General features: G+C 53.5%; 1 protein-coding gene and 1 long non-coding RNA gene across 4 annotated transcripts in view; both read left to right on the forward strand.

Moving 5' to 3' along the window:
• LOC116535211 overlaps positions 1-1,009 on the forward strand; it is a 2,220-nt gene extending 1,211 nt beyond the window's left edge. The window contains exon 2 of the long non-coding RNA XR_004262090.1: positions 114-1,009. This is a non-coding gene — a long non-coding RNA (uncharacterized LOC116535211). The remainder of the gene's footprint in view (positions 1-113) is intronic.
• The window catches only part of PREX1 (phosphatidylinositol-3,4,5-trisphosphate dependent Rac exchange factor 1), a 204,789-nt gene that overhangs the window by 155,217 nt on the left and 23,834 nt on the right, over positions 1-25,738 (forward strand). For all 3 annotated transcript variants that reach the window (XM_032256051.1, XM_032256050.1, XM_032256052.1), the window contains 11 exons: positions 8,646-8,718; positions 13,548-13,690; positions 15,449-15,541; positions 16,478-16,626; positions 18,342-18,427; positions 20,895-21,031; positions 21,684-21,804; positions 23,012-23,199; positions 23,537-23,698; positions 24,386-24,596; positions 25,015-25,273. In XM_032256051.1, the coding sequence (XP_032111942.1) occupies positions 8,646-8,718; positions 13,548-13,690; positions 15,449-15,541; positions 16,478-16,626; positions 18,342-18,427; positions 20,895-21,031; positions 21,684-21,804; positions 23,012-23,199; positions 23,537-23,698; positions 24,386-24,596; positions 25,015-25,273 (1,622 nt within the window). The remainder of the gene's footprint in view (positions 1-8,645; positions 8,719-13,547; positions 13,691-15,448; positions 15,542-16,477; positions 16,627-18,341; positions 18,428-20,894; positions 21,032-21,683; positions 21,805-23,011; positions 23,200-23,536; positions 23,699-24,385; positions 24,597-25,014; positions 25,274-25,738) is intronic.

The following is a 25,738-nucleotide window of genomic DNA, read 5'->3' on the forward strand; positions in this document are numbered from 1 at the left end:
AAACCCCGGGGGGCGGAGGTTGCGGTGAGCCGAGACCGCGCCTTTGCCCCCCAGCCTGGGAAAAAAGAGAAAAACTGCGTTCCAAAAAAAAAAAAAAAAAAAAAATGTTCCAGGGTAGGGGCTGACCAGAAGCTTAGAGAATGTGGGCCTCAATTTTGATGCAATATCCCGAAGGGGTCTGCCCCATCCAGGTGTCGCGTACAGGCCTGTTCCCTGTCTCTTCTCCTTTATTGCTCAGGATCACAGATGCCTACTCTGGGCCAGGCCCTGGCAGGCATTGTGCGTTATCCTGTCGGGTCCTCTAACCTACTTGCAGATGGGGAACTGGGCCCAGAGATGCTGAGTGCTTGGTCCAAGGGTGCACAGCTTCATAGTGGCGAAGCTAGGACTCACTCACTATGCCTCGGTTCTGTGAATTTCTCAGGGAGTCCTCAAGAATGTCCATTTGTGGTGTGTAAAAAGAACACATTGACTCCCAGATGTGTTTCTGCTCATCTTGACACCAACAGGCATCTCTGGGCACTGAAGGAGCTTGGGAAATACAAGGCCTCAGAAAAGTCTACAGCAAAGATGAGAAGAAACCTGTGAAATCAAAATGGATAAATGTTTAAACATCTACAGGGTGCAGCTTTATGTTAGCCTCATTAATTGTTAAATTAAACATTCATAAAAACTTCATTCGAAAACAATTTGCTGACTGGATTTTCTCATGTTGCACAAATTCCTGATATGGATCGATGAATCACAGCCAATTTTTAAAGTGAATGTTTTTCAGCACCAAATAACTTCAAAAGAAAGTTGAGAAACATCCTTGAAAATAAGTTTTCTAGCCCAAAGAGTATGTCAAATATGAAATATGGGTGCATTTTAATATGTTTGCTCTGATATGGGACCCTAAGTCCTGGAGGTCTTGAAATATCTGGATTTTTTTTTTTTGAGGTGGTCTTGCTCTCTCGCTAGGCTGGAGAGCAGTGGTACTCCTCATCTTCACAAAAGATTCAAGGTGGCCCAAGATGACATGCAGTGTAGTGATCTCTGCCTCTTGCGTTCAAGCAATTCTCCTGCCTCAGCCTCCTGAGTAGTTGGGAATAACAGCGACACACCACCATGCCTGGCTAATTTTTTGTATTTTTTTAGTAGAGACAGGATTTCACCATGTTGACCAGGCTGGTCCTGAACTCCTGACCTTGTGATCTGCCCGCCTCGGCCTCCCAAAGTGCTGGGATTACAGGCATGAGCCTCCATGCCTGGCCCCAAATTATGAGGATTTGAGTTCCAATTTGCATGTCTGTGAAGCACAGAGCTGCCAACCATTGTACCACCCTCCCCAGCCCTCCTGAGAATCATGTGGAGTCAGCCCAGAGCACATGCTTTTATAGCCAGGCTATAAAAACCCTTCTTTTTGAGCTGCCATTGACTGAATGTGGGTTCAGGTCCTAGCCCTGCTACTTCCTAGCCCAGCGACCTTGAACCAGTTGCTCAACCTCTCTAGGCCTCAGTTTCCACACCTGTACAATGAAGCTAAAACAAATACCTCTTTCCCTTTAGACTGTTTTGAAGTTTCGATGAGATAGTTGTGTAGAGTGCTTAGAATGGTGCCTGGCACAGAGTAATTGCTCAATAAACGTAACTATTACTATGATTCTTCATCTCTTTTACAAAAGATGCAAGATGGCCCAAGATGACATGCAGTATTGAAGACTAAAGAAATTGTGGAAGGATTTGGGGGCTACCAGACCAGTAACACCAGGAAACAAATGGAGGTTGGGGGGTGGGGTTGGCAATCTGCAGAGTCCCACCTTCTGAATGTGCTGCAGACAGGTGGTGGGAGTTTCCTGTGTGGTTTAGGTGCTTCAGTCAGCCCAGAAGAGCCTGAGCTTCAGGGCTCTCAGAGCTGCCCACTTCTCACTGCTGTGGACTTTTCTGAGGCTTCGTGTTTCCCAAGATCCTTGGGTGCTCAGAGCTGTCTGTTGGTGCCAAAGCATAGGGAAGGCATTGGTCCATGGGTTGAATCCCAGGCCTAGATCAGCACGGGTTGGCTCGTGGAGACAGCAGGATGCTGGCGGGTGTGAGAGGTATTTGGAGATGGAGGGACGGGCTGCACTGCCGTGGGAGTGGCTGGAAATCAAGGATGAGCCCTGGGATTTGGGTGCAATAGGCAGATGGAAATACCATTTGTGGAGATGGGGAGAAGGGCAAGAGTGTGTGGGGAAAATGACTTTATCCATGGGCACGGGAGATGCCATGGGGCCTCCCAGCAGGCAGGCGGGGGAGAGGGTGGGCTTTACACACACACCCGGGACTCAGGCAGCCCCCACTGCAGAATCCGCTCCTTCTCAGCTTTTGGGTAGCATTAGAGACAGGTTAGAAGAGAGTGTAGGGAAATTAGACAAGAGAGCTCATTAGCTAACCTTTTTTTTTTTTTTTTAAATTATTTTTGAGCACCTGCCGTGTATCAGGGGTTGTTTTTGGTTCTAGAGACACAGCAGGGAACGAGACAGACAAAAGCTCCTGTTTTCCCAGATCTTATGTTGTGTGGATAGGAGAGACACTTACTAAATAAGAAGAGAAAGTGAAGTGTGTCACAGGTCTGCTGGTGCTTGGTGCAATGTGGTAGAGGGACGGTGTGGGAGCGGGGACCGGGGGTCTCCCCGTCACATGGGTCGGGTGGTGCAGTTTACACGGATGTCAGGGACGGCCCTACTGGGCAGGGACACTTGAGCAGGGCTAAGGGAGGTGGGGAGCAAGCCCGGGCCACATCTGGGGAGCAGCAGCTCAGAGGCTCTGAGGCAGGTGAGCTGGGTGTGTTTGGGGAGCAGAGAGGGGGCCGGGGCGGCTGGGTGGAGTGAGTGAGGGGAGAGGAGTGATGAAGCCATGTGGGCAGACCATGCCAGGCTGTGTCCGCCCCTGGAAGGGCCTGGGCCCCTCCAGGACTCTGAGCACAGGAGCGGTCGGAGTGGCCTCAGTTGACAGACCCCTGCCTCTGTGTGGAGGCTGGCAGCAGGGAGGGCAGGAGGAGGCAACGCTAGAAGTCCAGGCAGGGGAGGGTGCTGCCTGAGCACAGGGTGATAGGGGTGGCGGGAGTGGTGGTCAGATTCTGGATATTTTGAAGGCGGACCTAACACCGGTTGCTCATGGATGAGTAGGGCTTTGGAGGTGAGGAGTGGAGGAGGACTCCAAAGCCTGTGGCTCGAGCTGCCATTGACTGAGCTGGGAGGCTGTGAAAGAGGCCGGTGAGCAGGAGGCTCAGGCCTTCACCCTGGAGCACTCCAGCTTAGACACCGGAGGAGGAGGAACCAGCAAAAGCTTCTTCCAATGTTGGCGGCTGGTGCTGGGCATGGTGGGGGTTCTTTCTCATGGTCAGTGCTGGCTGAGGAGTTGTGGGCTTGGCCACAGGGCCCTTGGATCAGTGTCACTCTGTCCTGAGCCCCCACCCAGGACCCACATCTTGTTGCAAGTGGAGGCAGGGGGGATGTGGCGCAAGGGCTCTAACCCACCATGCAACATGTCCGTCCACTTCAGCAGCCTATCTGTGGCTTGGGCTGGCATGGGACACAGGCTGGGTAACTGAGCCGATGCAGGAGGATGACTTCCAGGAGATGGTTGGAAAGGCAGCTGGCCTTCGGCTTGGGTCACGGAAAGGGGAGGAGGGCGTGTGTCCCTGCGTGGGTCTCTCTGTGCGGGAGAGGTCTATGACAAGGATGTGACCTCGAGGTGTGGTTACAGCTAGTCTTGATTTCAGGAGTCACCCCCACCTTGTATCTTAGCAGGAAAGTGGGAGGAACACATAATTGTGTAGGACAGGAGGGTATTTTTGCTTTGGACCCATCTTCATTTCTAACTCTAGGTTATTCTACCCTTTAAAATAAAATGTTGATTGAATCCTTGCTGAATCAGTTCCACATGCGTTTGGCTGCACATAATGGGAAACCTAACTTACTAATAAGATGGTCTTCTCTCACATAATTCATTGTCTGGAGTTTTTGGTCCTAGAGCTCAACAGTGCTGTCTGTGGCCAGGCATCCTCTGCCTTTCTGTTCTGCTATCCTCATATCTTCTCTCTAGTTACCTCACAGTCACAATGTGGCAGCCATGGCTCCAGACATCACATCTGCACAGAACTATGGCCAAAGGTTGTCCTGTTGGAGAACACTTTTTCTTCTGTGTATTAGGGAGAAAACTTCCCACAGTCCTCCCTTCCCCTGCATGGTCTTTTCCTTAGGTCTCATTGGCCGGATGAGTCTGACATATGCCCCTAAACCAGCCCCTTTGGAGAGAACTGGGATTGCTGATAGTGGCTTAGAATTCCTTGGGATTCATTTTTTTGTGACTTCGGGAGGGGGCTTGCTAGGTACTACTCTGGCAACCAGCGTTCTTTAAACTCTGAGGATGAGGGGCATTGGCCGTTGGAGAGAGAACTTGCACTCTCTATCAGCCTTTGGTGCATTTAATCCTCAGAACAATTTGAGACAAATGTAGTTGTTTCCATTTTACTGATAAGGAAACTGAGGCTTGGGTTATGTAACTCGCCCCAGGGCACACAGCTGTCAGGATCGTGTGTGTGCGTGTGTGTGGGGGCGGCAGGGGTTGTCCTGATGCCTTCGTAGTCAGTAACAGTCATAACAGATCTGTATTAACGATCGCTGATTGAGTCTGAGCAGAGGCCACCCCTCAGGGGCGTCAGAGGCCTAGGAGAATCAAGGGCAAATCTGAGAATGAAAGAAAAACATGGATGAGGAAAGGAAGCTCAGAGAGGCTAAGGGATTGCCCAAGGTCATCCCTGTCTGGAGTTCGCTGTCTTTACCTCTCCACTTGGTGGTTTCTGAGTCTGTGTCACTTGGGCTCCAGGACACCCTAGGCTGTGACTGTCACATGGAGGGCAGGGGATCAGCAGGCTGAGCGGGAGAGAGCAGAGGCCAGGCCAAGGACCCAGGTGTGGGACGGGCACAGATCTGCAGGAATGCGCCCAGAATGTCCGCCACGTGGACTCCCAGGCAGATGGCAGGTACTTATGGCAGCAGGGTTCTCAGCAGGGGCAGGGGCAGAGGGGAGTCGGGGTGGGGGAGGTGGGGGTCAGGCTGACAGCTTAAGGTACTGGGAGAAGAGATGCAGGAGAAACTGGAACAGGAAACTTGGCTGCAATCCTTGGTAGCTAACCTCCCCTCTCAGCCTCAGTCCCCCACTCTGTGGCATGGTGGTGGGGTGTCCAACTCTGAGTGGCCTCCATTGTTACTGTGTAAGTTTGAGCAACTGCCAAGTCTGTCTGTGTCTCTGTTTCCTCCTCTGTCGAGTGGGGTTAATAAGAGCGATTGTCTCCAGGTTGACTGTACAGTCTTGAGTAAAATCCCGCAGCCCCTCGTACATGGTAGGTTGGTGAGAGGCCTCCTTGGGCATCTCGATGGGGTTTTGGAATTCACGGGTAAAGAGGCTGTCTGGGGTCCTGTATAAATCACACATCTCCCCCTGTGACCCCGTCTCTCCGCCCTGCTTTGCCTCCTCCATCTGCATTCCTCGGTGATTCTCTCCAGTGTAAAGCTAAGCAGGAACAGCTGATATTTATCAAATGCTCCCTGTGTGCCAGGCTTTGGGCCGAGATCTTGCACAGAATGTCTCATTCAGTCCTCACAAGAACTTGGTGGGGTGGGGACACGATGCTTTTCCCACCACCTTAGAGAGACAGAGACCGAGACTTAGGGAGGGGAGTTCAGAATCAGTTTTCAGACTAGGTCTTCTCTTCTCCCTTGTTTCTGTCCCTCCTCTCCTCTCCCATCACATCCCTTTTCTTCCCTTCCTTCCACTTTCTGTGCCCCACCAAGGCTAGACATTGAGTTTTGATGTGGGATGATGAGGTGAGCACGGCAGACAGCGTTCCTGTCCTCACGGAGCTTACACTCGTTGGGTAACAGACCTTAAGCAAAATGTATACATGGGTGAGTTAATTTCAGACTGGGACAGGGTGGCACAGACACCTCGCAGGGTATTATACTGAGTGCGTGTGACTGGTGAGAGGATGGGTGGAGGAAGGTTTGGGGGCTACTTTTGGGTAGTTAAGGATGGGACTCTCTGAGAAGGTAGCACGGCCCGGAGAGCTGCGAAGCCGGGGCAGGGCATTCCAGGTGTGCAGGAAAGGGTGGGTGCAGGTGCCCTAAGGTGTGTGGAGGGCGCCTGGGGCATGTGGGGGGTTCAAGGCAGGGAAGCATTGAGGGGAGGTTGCAGGGGTTTCGTGTGTGGCAGCTTCCTCTGGGAGGGGAGAAATTGCTTCCTTCTGAGAGGGCTGGAGGGAGGTGGGCTTCCTGTACAGGTGGCACATCGGGGCCTTCCTGTGTCACTTGTGACCTGAGAGTCCCTGCTGGCCTAGCTATAGGAGCTCTAGGACCCTGTGAGGAAGCTGGGACTGTGAGCCTCAGAAGGCCAGCTGGCTCCAGCTGCCTGCAGGCCCCCATCTGCAGAGCTGGGCCTGCCGCCACCAGGCCCTGCTGGCCTCCCCTGCCGGCCCCTCGCAGCTGGGGGGAGGCTGGTCTGGATATGGCCTCTCATAGCCGCCTCCCCTGGCAGGGTTCCAAGCCCGCAGGCCCTCCAGCCACTAGCTTGGGGTCCCGTGGGAGAAATGTGTCTTTATGGAGTCAGCCAGGGCAGGCAGTGTGGTGCAATGCCGAGGCCAGAGTCTGTGCCCCGGGCCTTCCCCCAGGGCCGAGTCCTGCTGCCTTTGAATAACAGCCCAGTCTCCTCTGGTTGGCAAATCTTCTCCACCGGGAGGGGACAGGCGGGGCCTCTCAGGACTCCTCATTCTGAGAGGCGTTTGAGTGAGAGGAGGTGGTGCCTGTAGCTGTCTCTTTGGAGTTCAAGCTCATTGACCTGGGTGCGAGCTCCTACATGACCTGGCCCCTGCTGGCCGCTCCTTTATCCAGTCGGCAGACAGCTATTGAGCTCGGACTCTAGGCCAGCCCCCTTCCCAGCATTTAGGATTGAGCGGGACACAGCAGCTCCGGCTCCTGGCTCCCACGGCCTCACTCAGCTTGTCCTCCATGGGCTGGCCGCGCCGCCTCCTGGTTCCTGTGCGCTCCAAGCTTCTACCCATCTCCAGACCTTTGCCCCTGCTGTTTCCTCTGCTTGACAGCCCCTCCCACCTGCATGTGCACGTGCACGAGCACACACACGGTCACACACTCGGCCTACATCTATTGAGATTATTTGGGTTGCAAGCAACAGAAAACAGTCCCTGGCTAATTGAAGGGAGAATGAAAAAGATGACTCATCGAAGGGAGGTGGGGCAGTCACAAAGTCAGGGAGGGCCTAGGAGGCCTTAGAAAGAACTGGCACCAGGAAACGCTGAGAGGCTGGCACGAGGGGGTTCTGTTCTGGGCACAGTCAGTGCTCCCGTTCCCTGTCCTTGGGGTCCTCCACTCATGTGTCATGTTCCTGGGGCAGGGAACATCCCGTTGGCCTCAACCTGACCTAGGAGGGCAGCAAACCTTGACTGACTGCCCCACCACGATGACATGCCACCTGGGAGAGTGGGTCCCAAAGGCCAGACGCGCAGGGCCCAGCACACGGGCCGTGCCTGTTCATTCTTCATGTTTCGGGTTGGATGTCACTTCCCTGGGGAAGCCCTGAGATGAACCAGGTCCCCTTGGTTCAAATTGTATCAGTTTGGAATATTTCCAGTGCCAGGATAACAAACCCAACTGAACAGTGGCTTAGACAGAAGCCACGTATCAAGAAGCGTGGGGCAAGGTGGTCCCAGGGCGGGTGTGTGGACTTAGGAGCAGACGCAAGAACCTTCCATCCTTCACGCTGCCAGCCTCAGCACCTCAGTGGTGTCAGCTATCTGCTTATCAGGGACCCCCTGCAGCTCCCACCATCGCTGCCTCACGTGACTTTATCCCAGGCAGGCGGTGGTGGTGCTGCTTTTCCCTCTTACTGAGAGGGAAGGTGTTTTTCAGAAGCCCCTGGTAGGCTTCCCCAGATGTCTTATTAACTGGTGCTTGGTCAGTTAGCAATTGCACTTGATTTCTAGTATTAGAGACAACTATGGAGGCTGAGCCAAATCAGGGTTTGTGTTTCTGTGGCATGAGAGAAGTCCAGAAGTGGGTGGTTCGGAGCTGCCAGAGTGATCTCCTGATGCCTTTGGGGACCACACTGTCTGTGTCCTTCTGTTCTGCCTGCCTTAGTGTGTTTCCAGCATCTAGGGCATCTTGTCATCTAAAGTGACTGCAAGAGTTCCAGCCATCACATCTTTGTTCCAGGCAGGAGGAAGAGAAAGGGCCAGGGGCTTTTGCCAGAGTGTCCCACCAGTGATTTCTGCTTGTCGCTCATTGGCCACCTGTAGCTGCAAGGAGGCTGGAGATGGACGAGGGCTTCTTGACTAGGGAGGAATGGGAGGGGGGTGTTGCTAGGTAACCAACATTGTCTGCCACTTAAAACCTCCGTTTTTTCTTTGTGGCATTGATCACAGTGCAGTAAAATAGTCTTGGAGTTTATAAATAATAATCACAAACCCATTTTGGGGTTACCGCGGTAAATGAACAGACAACGCCTGGCCCTCGTGGAGCTTACCTTCTCAGGTGGTTGTGGGCTTCTCGCCGGCCATGTACCACCTCTCAGTTGCTGCCACCTGACACCCTCCCCTGCTTATTCCATTCCAGGGAGACTGCCAGACTCGGGAGGAGGCAGTGGCGCTCGGCGTGGGTCTCTGCAACAACGGCTTCATGCACCACGGTAACCGCCCCACCTGCAGCCCCGCCCCTGGGGCCTTGCTCTGTGGAGCTCATGTTTGGGGGAGTGTGGGAGGACTGAAGCCAGGTCTGTGGCTCTGTGGACCCCTGGGGTTTGGGGTGGCCAAGAATCCCACCTCCTTCCCCTTCCCGTCCTGTACCAATGGAGACATCATTTCTGGTGTCCACTGGGGACCAACATGGCTGGCAGGACATGGGCTAGATTTGAAGTCCAATCCATGGGTTTCCATGGGGCCAGGTGAGGCAGGCCTTGCCTGAAGGCCTTGGTGGGGAGGGAGGAGCTGTGTCCTGTGGGGCAGTGGGCAGGTGGGTTGTGAATGTGAGGCAGGAAGCCGTTCCTGGGATGTCTGCCTCTTTTTCCTGGCCTCCTCCCTCAGATCAGTGCCTTTTCTTTCCACTGGGAGAGGTAGGTATTCACTTTAGACTTTAAAGCAGTCACTTTAGACTGCAAGGTGCCCTCGAGGCTGGAAACACACAAAGGGGGGTGGGTTCTGAGATGTTCCTGAGGCAAGAAGTTGGCAAGAAGGAGGACCCATTGGCTCCATGGACACCAGTTTAAATTACAACATAAGTTAGTGTTCTGTGTGCCTGGGCTCTTTCTAGACATTTCCCACGTATTTAGTAGTTTAATACTCACAGCCGCCCTTTGATGTGGGGATTAACACAAGCTGAGATAGTTAAGAAACTTGTTCAACGTTACATGGCAAGTAGAAGCCGAAGTTAGAACCAGGCCATCTGGAGCTGGCATTAGAACCAGGCCGTCCGGAGCTGGGATTAGAACCAGGCCATCTGGACCTGGGATTAGAACCCAGGCTGTCTGGAGCTGGGATTAGAACCCAGGTCGTCTGGCTTTACAGGTTACACACTCCACTACTCTGCTATGTGGCCTCTCCCCTTGAGGGCCCTAGGGGAGCCCTGAGTCTCCTATCCTTTCTTAATCCCTGCCAAGGTGCCATTTCCCTGTTTGCAGAACACTCCTCAGGGCCTTTACACTTGCAGTTTCCCTTGCCAGGGTGTGCTGCCTGCCTCATCCCTGCACGTGACTCAGCGTTTTTGCTCAGTCCACCCCTGCCCAGTGAGGGCCTCCCCACAGCCCCATCTAAAATAGCTCCGCCCCATCATCACTCTGCTCCTAGCTTGGATTCTCTTGTTTTTAAAGGGACTGTTCTCTCTGTGTTAGGCGGATCCCACCCCTCCTTTCTTTCTGCTCATTCTGACATCACATGTGGTGTGTTTGGTGTTCCAGGCACCGTGCTAGACTCTGGGAGCACAGTGACGACCAGGACACGTAGTCCCATGTGTGTTGTGTGTGTGTGCGCGTGTACTTGTATGTGTGTGCCTGTGCGTGCCTGTGGTGTGTGCAGAGGAAGGCAACAGGGATGCCAGTGAGGAGGTGATCATGGTAGTCCAGAGGAAGGAGGATGTGGCTGGGATCTGGTGGTGGTTGCAGAGGGGTGAGAAGTGGTCAGATTCAGGAAACCTTGAGCCATGGGAAGGCCTTTTGGCTGTTTCTCCTTTCTGGTGTTGGCTTTTTTTGTTCTCTCTGGGAGATCTGCAAACTTTCTCTGTAAAGGGCCAGACAGTGAATATTTCAGGCTTTGAGGGTCACATAGTCTCTGTCACAACTGCTTAATTCTAACTCTACCTTAGTAGCACAAAAGCAGCTCCAGACAGTATGTAAACAAATGGGTGTGGCTGTGTACCAGTAAAACTTTATTTAGAAAAAGCAGCTGGTGGGCTGTAGTTTTTTTTGTTTTTGAGAGGAAGTCTTGTTCTTGTCGCCCAGGCTGGAGTGCAGTGGTGTGATCTTGGCTCACTGCAACCTCTGCCTCCCAGGTTTAAGTTATTCTCCTCCCTCAGTCTCCTGAGTAACTGGGATCACAGGGGTGCACCAGCATGCCTGGCTGGCCATAGTTTTTTGAGCCCTGGTCTGCCTGCTGGATTTGCTGTTCCCTTGGCAGATTGAGCCACGTGCTAGAGAGCTGAGAGGCCTTTGGGTCTATCCCCTGCCTTGTGGCCAGCAGGTCCCCAGCTCAGCTGACTCTCAGTAGGCCCATGTGCCTCTCTGGGTCTCAGTTTGCCCAGTTTTCCATCGGAGGCCTTGCTGTCTCCTCATCTGCGCTCAGCATGCCCAGCGTTTTGTGGGAATAGGACTCACTGTTTAGCTTCTGGTTTCCCCAGCTGAGGTGGGCAGATCAGGGCCAGCGTGGGCGGCCGAGGGCATTTTCACCCATCCACCTCATCTCACCAAAGTCCTTCATTCCCAGAAGCTGCCCTGTTCCCCTCGGGGCCCTCTGACAGCCCGAGCCTCCCGCCAGTCAGCTGGGCACAACCTCTTGTTTGTGGGTGAGGGTAATTAGGGGTCCTCCCCAGCTGCTATTCCGGGAAGGCTGCTGGCTGTGGACTTTCCGCTGGGCGGTGACTCCCGGGCGATCCTGACGTCCTTAGGGTCTCTGGGGGAGAGAGATTGCAGGGCGTGACCCTGCTCCTCTGTTCCCTGCCGCAAACTCAAAAATAGGCTAAAATAGGAAAGGGCCAATTCCAGGGTTGTGGCTGCAGCAAAATACAGGGTGCGGTGCAGAATGGGCCACAGGGACTGGCCTGTGTGGCACCTTTCGAGGCACCTCCAACTGGGCCTGAACTGAGCCCACAGACCCTAGAGTATTTCCACCTGAGGACTGGCCTGGGGTCTGGCCCTCTTGCTTTAGGCACATTTGGGGAAACTGAGGCTTGCCGTTGAATCCCCACAGCCACCCCAGCACTTGGGTCCTGTTATTCTTGTAGACGAGGAAACTGAGGTTCGGAGAGGCTAAAGGGCATGAACACAGGAATGGGCTGAGCAGGGATTTGAACCCAGATCTGAGAGTATCCTATAAAGCCGTACCAGCAGCCGGGAAAGGTATTGAGGTCGGTAGCTCACTTGGCTGAGCTCGTGGACCTGAGGAATTCCATGCTGTTTTCCACAAATGTTTTGGCCAATATGCAGCATTGCAATTCTTCCTCCCATTCCCGGATTTTTCTAACTTAATGTTTGTAGTGGCATGGAAGCCAGCGGCCCCCTGGGGCCTGGCTCCCCTGGCTCTGGTGAAAGTGGCAATTTGTGTGTCTGTTTTCTCCAAAAAGGTAACAGGGGTGGCCTGAGAAATGGGCTCGCAAACAGGTAGAACTCCCGGTGAAATGTCCCGGAAAACTGAAGAGAAAGAAAGAAACGGCCCTGGCTGCTTTCCACTGAGTCACCAAATCCAGAAAAAGCCTCTGTCTTCAGGGACAAGGGGGAGGTCTCATGGCTGAGGCAGCTGGTTTCCCTTGTTTCAGGCACCCCCTGGCCTCCGACAGCTGCCATTACCTCCCTGAGCCTTGATTGCCCCCTTTGTGCACTGTTTACACTCAGCCCTGCCTCGTCTACCAGGCCTGGCTGGGCACTGTGGGGAGAGGAGGAGGAGGAGGAGGAGGAGGAGGAGAGGAAGGAGCCACAATGAGGGTCCTTCTGTTGCCTGCTGGTTCTGTGACCTAGGCCTCTGAGTCTTAGTCTCCCCGCCTGTGAAAGGGACACAGCAGTTCCTTCCTTGTCCAAGGAGTGGATGAACTTAGCATGCCTCCCAGTGTGCCTGGCACTGGGAGGTGCCTAGTTAAGTTGTAAATTACAGGGATCAGATCACCAATTGGTTGTTATTGGTTATTTCGATTCATTTCCCTAGCTTGTTCTAGAAAGGAGTCAGTATATTTTTTATGTAAAGGGCCACTTAGTAATAATTTAGGCTTTGTGGGCCGTATAGCTTATGTCACAGTATTCAACTTTGTCCTTGTGGCTCAAAAGAAGCCATGGATAATATAAACACAAATACAAATACAAATGGCTATAGCTGTGTGCCAATAAAACTTTATTCATAAGAACAGGTAGTGGAGCAGATTTGGCCTGTGGGGACTGAGTTTGCCAACTTTTGGTCCGAAGTGTCTCAGCATCATTTCTTTCTGATTACTAAAGAGGTTTAAATGCCTTTTCACAAACTGCTGCTCATTTTGAGTTTGCTTATGTTAGTTAACTGTTTGTATCCTTTCCTCATTTATCTGTGAGTTTCTCAGCTTTTTCTGGTTGATTTGTTAGAGGTTTTTTTATATTCTAGATATTTATTCCTCTTGGTTTTGGACACTATAGTTATCTTCACATCTGCTGTCTACCTATGGAGTTGTTATTGAATGCAAGTCCTTAATTTTAGTCTAGTACAAGAGGGTCTTATACACAGACTCCTTTTCTACTCTAGGACAAAGATGTCCTCCTATATTTAGTTTTGTTAGCTTTAGCTTTACTGTTCATATGTAGATCTTTTAATCCATTATGAGTTTAATTGTTGTATATGGTGTGAGGTAGGGATTCAATTTCCCCTGCCCCACCAGCAAGTCAGTTTTCCATGCACTGTCTATAGAACACTCTGTGATCATGTATCATCATAATAGACTAAGTTCCCACAAACACTTAGTCCTCTTATGTAATTTCTGTTCCCTTCTACTGGTTATTGATCTGTTTCTGCTGCAGTTCCACACTGTTTTTTACTATGGTTTTGTAATATATTAATATCTTTCTATAGCAGATGAGGCTAATTCTGACTTTTCAAGAGAAGTCAGAAAGCCAGATCTCTTTGTGAAATATCCTAATATGTTAGTGTTGGCATATGATTCCATTTTAATAGAATTGTGTTTGCCAAATCAAACGTGTCTGTGGCCTAGTTCCAGCCTGTGCCTGCCAGTTGGCAAACATGGCTATAACTTTCCCATGTGAATCTGACCACTGAATGCATGTCTGTGGATTTGCAGTGCTGGAGAAGACTGAGTTCAGGGATGAGTCCCAGTACTTTCGCTTCCACGCTGATGAAGAGATGGAGGGGACCAGCAGCAAGAACAAACAACTTCGCAATGACTTCAAGCTGGTGGAGAACATTCTGGCCAAGCGCCTGCTGGTAGGACCACAGCTGAGCTGCTGCCCCTTCCTTTCCAGAGCCCCATGCAGGCCTGGGAGTTGGACGACCTTCCAGCTATGGCCAGAGAAGGGGGCTCAGCTTGGAGTACCAGAATATGGGGGATTCTAGGTGGTCGGGCAACTCTGTCAAGAGGCTAGGCTGCATCACTGGCTGAGACTACCCTCCTAACAAAAGAGATTGGGCTTACAGACCTCCCTTCCTATCCCCTTGCTTCTCCTGTCCCCTCCCAGTACACTGTATAGAGTGGTTGGCCTCCTGAAGTGACTCATCCCGCATACCCCATAGCAACCCCCATCTTAACGCATGGCCCTCGGCAGGCAGTCAAGACAGAGGCTCAGGGAGGTTAGTTCTCTGGCCACTGCCAGGGTTGGAGCTGAAGGCGGACTCATATGAAGACAGCTCCATTAACTTCTCTCCCATAGTACTGTGGGGACTGCTGTTCCCTCTGATTTCGTTCCTCTCACTGTAAAGTCCTCCAGTGCTCCCCGTCATACTTAGGATAAAATTCAAACTCTCACTATGGCCTGCAAGACTCTTCCAGCCTCTCCAGCTTCATCTCCTATGTTCTCTTCCTCATTCCACCCAGCCACCCTGCTGTCATCTCTTTCCCTTCCCCTTCCTTTCCCCTTCCCTTCCCCTTTGCTTTCCCATCCCTTCTCTCTCCCTTCCCCCCTTTCTCCCTCTCTTCTCCTTTCTCTCTCTCTTTCTTTCCCCTCCCCTCCCCTCCCCACCCCTTTTCTCTCTTTTTGGCAGGGTCTCATGCGCCTAGGCTAGAGCTCAGTGGTACAATCATGGCTTTCGGCTGCCTCAACCTCCCTGGGCTCAAGTGATTCTCCCACGTTAGCCTCCCCAGTAGCTGGGACCACAGGCATGTGCCACCACACCTGGCTAATTTTTGTATTTTTTATATAGGCAGAGTTTTGCTATGTTGCCCAGGCTGGTCTTGAACTCCTGGGGTCAAACGATCCTCCCACCCCGGCCTGCCAAAGTACTGGCATTACAACTGGGAGCCATTTCGCCTGACCTCCGATCTCTTTTCTTACCCTCCAGTGCCTTGGGGCCTCCCTCAGGACCTTTGCATGTGCTGTGCCTGCTGCCTGGAGCACGTTCCTCCATGCTTTATGAAGTTTTGTTTTTCCGTTCACTCAGGTCTCAGCTCTCTCTGATAGCACCTCCTCTGACCCCTTGCCATGCCCTATCCCCTTAAGTGCTTTAATTCCAACTAGGTACATGCCCTGCATCACATTCTACATTTCTTTGTTTATTTGTTTCTAGTCTGCCTCCCCCACTCAGCAGGGCTGGGCTGGTCTGTCTTGTTTAAGATGGTGTCTCCGGCACCCATGAGAACTGCCTGGCCGTGTGATGGGCAGCATCTCCGTCAATGTCTGTTGACTGAATGAGTGCCTTTCCCTGTATCCCCACCACTGCCGAACTTCCAGACCTGTTTCCAGCATCCTGCCGTCCCACCCTGGTGCAGGACTGCCCTTCCCTAAACTCCCCAACTCCACGTTCTTGGTGGCTGGACACCTTTGGATCCGTGGGATTCATTCAGCCAGTGGCAGGCAGGCACAGATTGAGCACCGGTTCTGGGCCAGGCGCTGTTTGCATTTTGCTGTGCCTCGCCAGCCTGGATCTGGCTGCCTCCCTGCTAGACCTGGGACAAAGTCATGGTCCTCTGGGGGCTGTGGTGGACCCGCCTCGCTCCCTGACTGGGTTCCTTCTGCCCTGGGCCCTCAGATCCTGCCCCAGGAGGAGGACTACGGCTTCGACATTGAGGAGAAGAACAAGGCCGTGGTGGTGAAGTCCGTCCAGAGGGGCTCCCTGGCCGAGGTGAGGCCCTCAGGGGAGCTGGCAGGGGCCGTGAGCAGGTGGCAGAGTGGGGCATCTCTCTCCACACTCCTTGAGGCAGCCAAGCCCGGGAGATTCTGGAATGACCGCTGGCTCCTCTTCTCTCGTGGCCCACGTGGAGAAACTGAGTCCAGGACCCACTGTCCACAGTGGCTGGGGGTGCTGGGAGTAAGCACAGAGGTCCAGGGCTGTGCTTCTGGTATGTTCCACCGCTGCCCTCTGCTGGACGCTGTGGGGAGGTACAGAAAAAAGTAGGTTTCTCAGTTTTCTGCACCAAGTCACAGTGGCTTGAAGAAGATAAGATCATTGCCCTCAACCCAAAGCCTAGAGCGGGATGGGTTAGGAGGGTGAGGGCGTAGCTGGCCCAGGATTTAGCTCCGGGCCTTCCAGCTTCTCCTGGGGCTTGTAGAGGTGGGTGGGGGAGATGCACCTGCTGTGCTGGCACAGCGGGCTTGCCCCTGTGGGAATTAGGAATGCCTCGGGCTACAAGTAGCCACATGCCCGTGGCCAGAGTGGCTGGGCTGACCTTGCCAGGGATGTGAGCAGTTGCAAGGAGACAGTTGTCAGTCTTGGTTCAGGTCAGCGTTTCTTTGTCTTTCTTGGCCAGGCCCTCACAGACACAGGTGGCTGCCCCAGCGTGACCCTCGTGTTCCTGCACAACAGGGTCAGGCCCCAGCAGAGTTTCTCCCAGGAGCCGCCTTCCCATGAGCTTCGCTTTGTGGCTTCTAAGGCAGAACCGGGTCCCTTGTGCCCCTTAACCGCTAACCACAGACACAACGCAGTCACCCTGGTGGGCTCACCGAGGCCTGCCAGATGCCTTGGGCGAGCACTTTCTGCCGAACACATTTGAGGTTCCTTGGTGAGGAGGGAAGGAGCTTAGTAACCGTGTGCGTGTCTGTCCCCCGCTGCCCCACCCAGATGGCCGGCCTGCAGGTTGGGAGGAAGATCTACTCCATCAATGAGGACCTGGTGTTTCTGCGCCCCTTTTCGGAGGTGGAGTCCATCCTCAACCAGTCCTTCTGCTCCCGCCGCCCTCTGCGCCTCCTGGTGGCCACCAAGGCCAAAGAGTGAGTGTCTCCGGAGTAGGGTGTCCAGCAGCCCTGCCTCTCAGACTGAGTAGTGGCCCAGGGCTGAGGTGGGATGAACTGTCCTGGTCCCCCATGGCTGCGACCCATTGCTGGAGGCACACAACACAAGCCGGACCTTCATTCATTCGGTGGATGTTTATGGAGAGCCATTCTGTGTCAGGTGGCACTTGGGGTCCCAGGGGTCCAGCCATGTGGGGACACATGTGGTTCCTGCCATTCATAGATCTCAGATCTAGTTGGGGGAGGGAGCAGGAGACAGACGATACGCAGATAGAGAAGTAAGGCACACGCTGAGCCCGTGCTAGCGAGCTTGCCGCAGGTAAGTTTCTATAAACCTGAGAAAGGACCTGGAGTATGCAGAGGGATGGCTACCAGGGAGGCAGCACTGCAAGTGGGGGGAGGACCTGAAGCAGATGAGTGGGGAGTCGAGGGGATTTCTGGAAGAAGAGGGCTCCAGGCAGGGGAAACAGCCAGGGCAGAGGCCCTGAGGTGGACCTTATCTGGTGCTTTGGAGGAGCAGAAGGAAGCTGATGGGGCTGGAGCAGTGAGTGAGAGGGAGGGGTGGGTGGTGAGAGAGAGGGAGGGGTGGGGGGGGGGGGGGAGGGGGGGGGGGGGGGGGGGTGAGGGGGAGGGCTGGGAGTGAGTGAGGGCGATCTAGGCAGTGAGATCTGTGGGGCAATGGGGTCATGGCCCTGTAGGTCCCTGGTAAGGACCCATGGAGAGTCACTGGAAGCTGCAATTAGAGCTCCGATTATCAGAGGCAGAGGTGGCACCGGGGAGCTGAAGAGGTGGTGGCTCAGCAGAGTGCGGCAGCAGGCGGGAGAGGCAGACCCTGTTAGGTGTGGGTACGGGGAAGCAAAGTATTTTCTCTTTGAAAAATTTTGCCTCTGGTTTTTCACTTCTCCCTTAGACAGATCTTCTCTTGACAGGAGGGATGGCAAGTTTTAAACACAATGATTTCAGGAAAAAGGCGTGCTGATTTAGGGAAAATGTGGTTGATAGATTGGTTGACATGTGGAAGTGGCAGAGAGCGCCAAGGTGGAATGTGTCTGCTTAAAGCTATGGAGACACCTGGGTTTGAGAGCAGGCACCCAGCACACCTTTTTCTGCAGCGGGGATGGGAGGGATGACTGGACATGCCCCAGATGGGGATGTGGGCAGGGCACCGACGCTGCAGGAGCAGGGACACCCACTGCCCTCCCTGGCAGGCGCTGCCTCTCTGCTTTGGGGATCGTCCCACAGAATGGCCCAGACCTGCCTTCCAAGGGGACTAGTGTGAGTGTTTTTCTAGGGCCAGCACCGAGATGTGCGATATGCCGGGTCACTTGTCACCCTCCCACCTGCGATTGTTAAACAAATATTGACTGGCTGGAGTGCTGGTCTCACCTCCAAGGGCCTTAGGCCAGGAGAACGCTGGAGAAGGTGTGGGAGGGTGGTCTGGAATTTCCCTGGAGGGTAGAAGCTCTAAGGGCAGGCCAGCGGGTGGTGCTAAATCCAGGATGGTGGTGTGAGATCTGCCTGATTGACAGTTCTCAATGTATTTTGGAGCTGGAAAGCCTGGTGTCACTGCTACTATTTTGGGCTGGATTTTCCCAGGGTTTCCGAGGCAGACTCTCCAGGTCAGCCCTGGGGTTATCAGGAGCGATGCCGCTTTTCCTCATGGCCTTTTTCCCTGCCTCTTCTGCCTGGTGTAGGATCCTCAAAATCCCCGACCAGCCAGACACACTGTGCTTCCAGATTCGGGGAGCTGCCCCGCCCTACGTCTATGCAGTGGGGAGAGGTGAGTGGGAGCCTGGAGAGAGAGGGGAAGGTGCAGGAGACGGTGGTTCGTTCTGTGTGGCAGGAGTTCAGAGCCTTCTGAACTCTTGGCTTCTGTCAGACAGTGTACCATCAGCACTTACTTTCTGTGCCTGATGCCAAGACTTGCAAACACAAATGCCTGTTGAAGTCAGGCCGGCTGCAAGTAAGTAGCGACCCCAGTGGAAGACAGTAGGGAGTGGTGAGGACTATGGCACAGTGAAAAAATACATGTTCACTCTGGAAGGAGCGGTGGCTTTTCAGCTGGAGCTCATTATTGCCAGACAGCAATGTGTTCCCACTCTCGCCAGACTCAATTTTCTAAGAGAAGCTAGAAATGGGAATTTGAGGGCTCGGCAGCAATCCTTCTGTGGCCAGATCCCACCCAAGGGCCACTGGTTCAAGACCTCTGCTTTCTGCCTTGCCTATTCTTCGTGTGCTGTTAAAGGTATCACTGTGTCTTGGAGATGGAACCAAGCAGGTCTGTGATATTGGAGCCCAAAACCTTTTTGCATCTAAGTGCCCCCCACCCCCCAGTTTAAACAATTGTTCACTTGTGTGGTCATAGTTGTGCGTTTACTAGGTATTCATTAAGAAAATGCATACCATGACAGAAAGTTACTGAGAATTATATATATATATACATATGTGTTTTTGTTTCTGGTTTTTTTTTTTTTTTTTTTTGTTTTGTTTTGTTTTAGATGATGGAGTCTTGCTTTGTCACCCAGGCTGGAGTGCAGTGGCGCGATCTCAGCTCACTGCAACCTCTGCTCCTGGGTTCGAGCGATTCTTCTGCCTCAGTTTCCCAAGTAGCTGGGACTACAGGCACGTGCCACCACGCCCAGCTAATTTTTGTATTTTTTTTTTTTTTTAAAGTAGAGACAGGGTTTCACCATACTGTCCAGGCTGGTCTCAAACTCCTGACCTCATGATCCACCCGCCTCGGCCTCCCGAAGTGCTGGGATTACAGGCGTGAGCCACAGCACCTGGCCAATAATATTTTAAAGTAGGTTTTCATTTTGTCCTTAAAGTAGTGATTGTTTTCTTTTGACAGCTGAGCCTCCTCTCCAGAGGACATCGTCACTGTCTGGAGACATTTGTGTTTATCGTAACTGGGGAGGGTTTGTTTCTGGCATCTAGTAGGGGCATGGAGCCTGCTAAACATGCCCGCAGTGCACAGGACAGCCCCAGAGAATCACACAGAATGATCTGGCCCAGAATATCAGCAGTGCCTTGGTGAGAAATCCTGCCTCAGGACATCTGTGGAGATACTGATAATAGGTAGTCATATGTGTTCATAGGTGAAGAAGGCAAAAAGAATAAAACAGCCAGCCAGGTGCGGTGGCTCACGCCTGTGATCCCAGCACTTTGGGAGGTGGAGGCCGGCAGGTCACCTGAGATCAGGAGTTTGAGACCAGCGTGGTCAAGATGGAGAAACCCTGTCTCTACTGAAAATACAAAAATTAGCAGGGTGTGGTGGCAGCCGCCTGTAATCCCAGCTATTCGGGAGGCTGAGGCAGGAGAATCGCTTGAACCCAGGAGGCGGAGGTTGCAGTGAGTGGAGATCATGCCACTGCCCTCCAGCCTGGGCCACAGAGCGAGACTCCATCTCAAAAAAAAAAAAAAAAAAAAAAAAGGGAAAACAACTGCTATTTCTCGAGCGCTTACTGAGTGCCAGGCGTGATGCTAAACACTGCTTGTGTGTTAGCTCATCGGATCTCCCAGGGACCCTCTGAGCAGGGATTATTACAGTGTTCCCATTTTACAGATGAGGAAGCCAAGGTCCAGAGGGTGAGGAACTTGCTGAAGTTTCCAGGGTCGGCCTGTGGCAGAGCCAGGCTTTGAAGCCATGCAAATTCCCAGGGGCTGTACTTGACACCACCACACCATTCAGGCCCGGCATTGTCCCATGTCTGGGCAAAGCTCGGCATTTGTTGGCATTTCCAGACCATTACATGAATTACAAAAAACCCTAGGTTCAAGACCTACCGTTTGGGAATTGTGGAATATCTGAAAAAACTTGCCTTTGGAGTTTAATAGGCCTGGTTGGAATCCTGGCTTCTGGCCATTCGACCGAGAGAGCGGGGTTTAGCCTCTCTGAGCCTGTCTCCCTTTCTGCCAAATGGGGCCAATCCTGGCTGGTAGCACAAGGTGGCTGCTGGACTTTAAAGGAGACGAGGCTCCAGAGTGAAATGGACCCAAATCAAATCAGCTTGCCTTGCTGCGTCACCTTGGGCCAGCTGCTACTTCTCTGAACCTGTTTCTTCTTCTGCAAAATGGAATGTCAGTCCATTCTTTGCCCTGGAGTGGATCAGAGGGCAGCTGTGGGGCTGGAGGTGGAGTCTTTGGGCATGTGTCTGGGGATTGCGGTGGTAGGAGGTGGGGGACAGCCTTCAGCGGGCTGCTTGTCCTTGCCTGGCATCCAGTCTCATGCCCTGCTGTCCCCTTAGGCTCCGAGGCCATGGCTGCCGGGCTGTGCCCTGGTCAGTGCGTTCTGAAGGTCAATGGCAGCAGTGTGATGAATGATGCTGCACCTGAGGTTTTGGAGCACTTCCAGGCATTCCGGAGTCGGCGGGAAGAGGCCCTGGTGAGTTGACCAGCAGCCAGGGCCATTAGGGAAGTCCTGCTGGGTGGGGGTAGGGGGCTGAGGGCTGGGGGCTGTCTTCTGTTCTCTGGAGAAAAGCCTGCATGTACCACTGAATGTGAGTAGGGTGGGACTGCTGACCCAGCAGGGCACAGATGAGCCTGAGCTCTGCCTCCTTAAACCAGAGGAGCTGAGCCATGATACCCAGTGGCCTCGGTTTTTACAGCTGTGAAATGGGTGCGACCAGACCCTCTTCTTACCACATAGGCATGTTGGGTGGATAGTCACGTGATGTTAAAAGTGGATACTCCATTCCGTTGGGGGCCAGGGTTCTGGTGGAGGGTGATGTTCCCTCATTGATTCATGCACTGGTTCACTCAGTAAGTGTGTTTTGAGCACCTGCTGTGCACCAGGTGCGTTCGTAGACCCTGGGGACACAGGAGAGACTACATGTCTGCTCCCATGGCTCTGCCTCACGTTTTCACATCCCCTCGCTTCTGTATGGAGCATGGACTGGGCATGGTAAGGACTGAGCATGACTGGTGGTCAGTGAGTTTCCAGACCTCTGGAATCCACGGGCAGTTCACACCTCAGCCCTGTCCTTCCTCCCTACCTGCTGGCGTGATGGCTGCCTCCTTACTCTGGCTTCTGGCAGGGCCTGTACCAGTGGATCTACCATACCCACGAGGATGCCCAGGAAGCGCGAGCCAGCCAGGAGGTCCCCAGTGAGGACCCCAGTGGCGAGCAGGCCCAGGAGGAAGACCAGGCTGATTCAGGTAACGGACAGGGCATGGCGTGACGGGAGCTTCCAGAGGGACTGAGACTCCAGAGGGGCTGAGTCCTCTCCTGTGTCCCCTCCCCCGCCTCCTCCCAGCTGGTCCACCTCCATGTCAGCAGGTTTGCTTTATTGTTTTGGAGACAGGGTCTGGCTCTTTCACCCAGGCTGGAGTGCAGTGGTGCGACCACAGCTCACTGCAGCCCCAACCTCCCGGGTTCAAGCGATCCTCCCACCTCAGCCTCCTGAGTAGCTGGGACTATAGGCATGCAGCACCACACCCGGATAAATTTTTAATTTTTAGAATATTTTTTAGAGATGAGGTCTCCCTGTGTTGCCCAGGCTGGTCTCTAACTTCTGGGCTGAGGTGATCTTCTTGCCTCGGCCTCCCAAAGTGCTGGCATTACAGGTGCACCACTGCGCGTGGCCACAAATTGGAATCTCTCATATCCCTGGGAGATTGGATACAAGACCTACCTTGGATAACAAAATCCGTGCAAACCATGTTCAAATAAGGCAGACACTGAGCTGTAACCAGCCCAGCTGTTTCTGTACCCCACTTCCATTTCCAGATTCTACACATCACTTTTTTTCCTATCCATAAATTTCCTCCCAGTTTATTCTGCAGTGTTATGTCAGTTTCTGATGGCTGCTGTGGCAAAGTGCCATAAACTCAGCAGCTTAAGAAACACGCACTGTAAGTTATTACTTACAGCTCTGGAAGTCAGAAGTCCGAGTCCCACTGGGTTGAAGTCAAGGTGTCCACAGGGCTGTGGTCCTCCTTGGTGCTGTCGGGGAGAATCCGTTTCCTTGCTGGTTTCGGCTGCCTGGTCCAAGCCACCATCGTTTCTTACCAACACTGTTGCAGTAGCCTGCTCACGGCCTTATTCTCCTCCCAGAGGCTGTTCTCCTAAATATGAAGAGGCCCTTTCAGTGGCTCTCTCCCTCCTCAAGGCTAAGACAGGAGTTTACCGTGGCCTTCGATGCCTTGTGTGATCTTGTCCAGACTGGCTCTCCAGCACCTTCCATCATTTCCCCACTTGCCCTCTCTGCTCCGGCTACTCTGGCTGAATGTACTCCTGCCCTGGGGCCTTTGCGCTCGCTGTGCCCACTGCCTAGAAGGCTTCCTCCAAAGCCCTCCTCGCCTCACCTCACCTTCCTCCCCTCACTCTGGTCTCTGCTGAGATGTTACCTCATTTGGCTTCCAGCCTTCCCGCTGCTGTCCCTGGGTCCCCGTCTGAGCCTGTGTGAGGACAGCCCTGTGGTCAGCCTGACTGTGGACAACGTGCATCTGGAACATGGTGTGGTGTATGAGTACGTGAGCACAGCGGGCGTCAGGTGCCACGTGCTGGAGAAGATTGTGGAGCCCCGTGGCTGCTTCGGCCTCACCGCCAAGGTCTCCTTGGGCCCTGCCTGGCCCTGCTCTACCCTGAGGGATTAAAGGCAGTTTCTCGTATCAGAGGTTGGGAGAAGGAGTTGGGTGGGACACCTGAATCCCATTTCCTTGGCTAAGCCTGGAGCCCTGAATTCTGGCTGTTCTCCTACCACAGGGTAGTGTGGGACGGTGGAGTGACTTGTCCCTTTTAGCCTCAGTTTACTCCCCTGCACCACGGGCCAGTGATATACCTGCCCTCATGGGGGTATTACCAGTGGGACAGGAGTCACTGTGGGTGAACCGCTCAGGATCCTCCCGGCACACGGGCAGTGCTCAGTAGCCATTGACATTTCCGCAGGTCCTGGAGGCCCTTGCTGCTGACGACAGCGTCTTTGTGGAGAACTGCGGGCGGCTCATGGCCCTGAGCAGCGCCATGGTGACCATGCCTCACTTTGAGTTCCGCAACATCTGCGACACCAAGCTGGAGAGCATTGGCCAGAGGATCGCCTGCTACCAGGAGGTGCCTGCCGCTCCCCCCGGGGCCTCTGCCACGGGTCCCAGATATAGCATCTCAGACTGGGATATTTGGGTTGTCAATGTCAAAGCCCAACCCAACTCAGCTGAAACGAACAGGAGAATGTATGGTGTGTATTACTGAAAAGGACGGAGGTGAACTTACCATAGCATCATGGCAGAGTGGCCTCTCTGCATCTCCTGGCTTCGTTCTCCTTTGTGTTGGGTTCACTCTCAGGCAGGCCCTTCTCATGTGGTGAGGACACGTTAGCCCTTGGTAGCTCTAGCCTCAGCCAGCCCAGGTGAAATTAACTCCAAGGCGCTCTTGTTGGCTTGGCTTGGGTCACTTGGCTCACTCAGTTCCAGTCGCCATAGGGATGGAGAGGCACCCTGACCCTGAACTTCAGGAACCGAGGGTTGGGCAGAGACAGTGCTTCAAGGATGGCTCAGGGGTAGCTAAAATGGAGCCATGGATGGGGTGGGCACCCAGAGGCCTTGGGTTCCTCCAGGCCTTCCCTGAAATCTGGAGCCATGAAACACGGTACAAGGGTTCCCCGTCTCATTTGGAGCTACTGGCATTTTGTCCAACTGTGGGACATCTGGCCTAGGCCAGGATAAAGTGGATCCTAGGTGTGGGCCAACATTTCCAGACCCTGCCCTCCGACTCACGACCTCATGGCCTCCACTTTCTCAGTTTGCAGCCCAGCTGAAGAGCAGGGTCAGCCCGCCCTTCAAACAAGCCCCCCTGGAGCCCCACCCGCTGTGTGGCCTGGACTTCTGCCCTACCAATTGCCACATCAACCTCATGGAAGTGTCCTACCCCAAGACCACCCCCTCAGTGGGCAGGTCCTTCAGCATCCGCTTTGGACGCAAACCCTCCCTCATCGGCCTTGATCCGGAGCAAGGTACCTGCGTGTGTCTATTAGAACTTGGGTTCAGATTCTGCACTCCAGATCTAAAATAGAAAACTGTCTGAAGGTCAGCTGCCAGGGCTGGAATGGCAGCTCATGGTCATCAGGGATGACCGGCCGTCTTTGTGGGCAGCATCTCTAGATGTGGCTTTATGCCTTGTGGATGATGGTGTCTGCTGGGGTGCTGGCCATCATGTCTGTATTGCAGGCAGGAAAAAGAGCACAGTAGTTAAAAGCATGTTAGCACCAGACTGGAACATTCTTCTTGAAGTAACCGAATGGATTAAGAGTGTTTAAAAGGGAAAATTTCCTCCTTCAGTGGGATCCTTGAAATGGGTTTTATTGTTCTGCCCGAAGGCCCCGTGGATGCTGGGGGCTGTTTTCCAGTGAGCTCTCCCTTCCTCCTCTGCAGGCCACCTGAACCCCATGTCCTACACCCAGCACTGCGTCACCACCATGGCTGCCCCCTCCTGGAAGTGCTTGCCTGTTGCAGAGAGTGATCCCCAAGGCCAGGGTCTCCATGACAGCAGCTTCATTGGCCAGGAAGACCGGGGCCTGAGCTTCCTGCTCAAGCAGGAGGACCGTGAGATCCAGGATGCCTACCTGCAGCTCTTCACCAAGCTGGATGTGGCCCTGAAGGAGATGAAGCAGTACGTCACCCAGATCAACAGGTGAGCCCTGGCCCCGGGAGTGTCCGGAGTGATTGGGGGCAGGCAGGTGTCTCAGTCCCGGCTCTGTGGACACTGTGGGTAGTATCATTCTTTGTAGTGGGGTTGTGGGGGGGGCTGTCCTGGACATTATAGGCTATTTCCAGTATCTTTGTCATCTGCCCACTAGATACCGGTAGCACCCCCTCCCCCGATTGTGACAACCAAAAATGTCTTCAGACACTGCTACATGCCCCACTTCGGGGAAAATCATCCCTGATTGAGAACCACTGCTCTAATGAAATATTGTGGATATAGGCAGTGCTCATCAGTGAGGCTAAAACCATCTGCTGAGAGATTCTGGGGGCAGCTTTATAATTTTAACATCACAGACAGTTAGACAGCTGGACAAGTGGCCCTTTTGCTGTAATACAACAGGACACACACAGAGCCCCGCCCACAGGGGTCTTGCCAGCAGATACGGCTGTC

This window comes from Sapajus apella, unplaced genomic scaffold, assembly GCF_009761245.1.
Source record: "Sapajus apella isolate SASKATOON/1434 unplaced genomic scaffold, GSC_monkey_1.0 scaffold92, whole genome shotgun sequence".
Classification (NCBI taxonomy): Eukaryota; Metazoa; Chordata; class Mammalia; order Primates; family Cebidae; genus Sapajus; species Sapajus apella.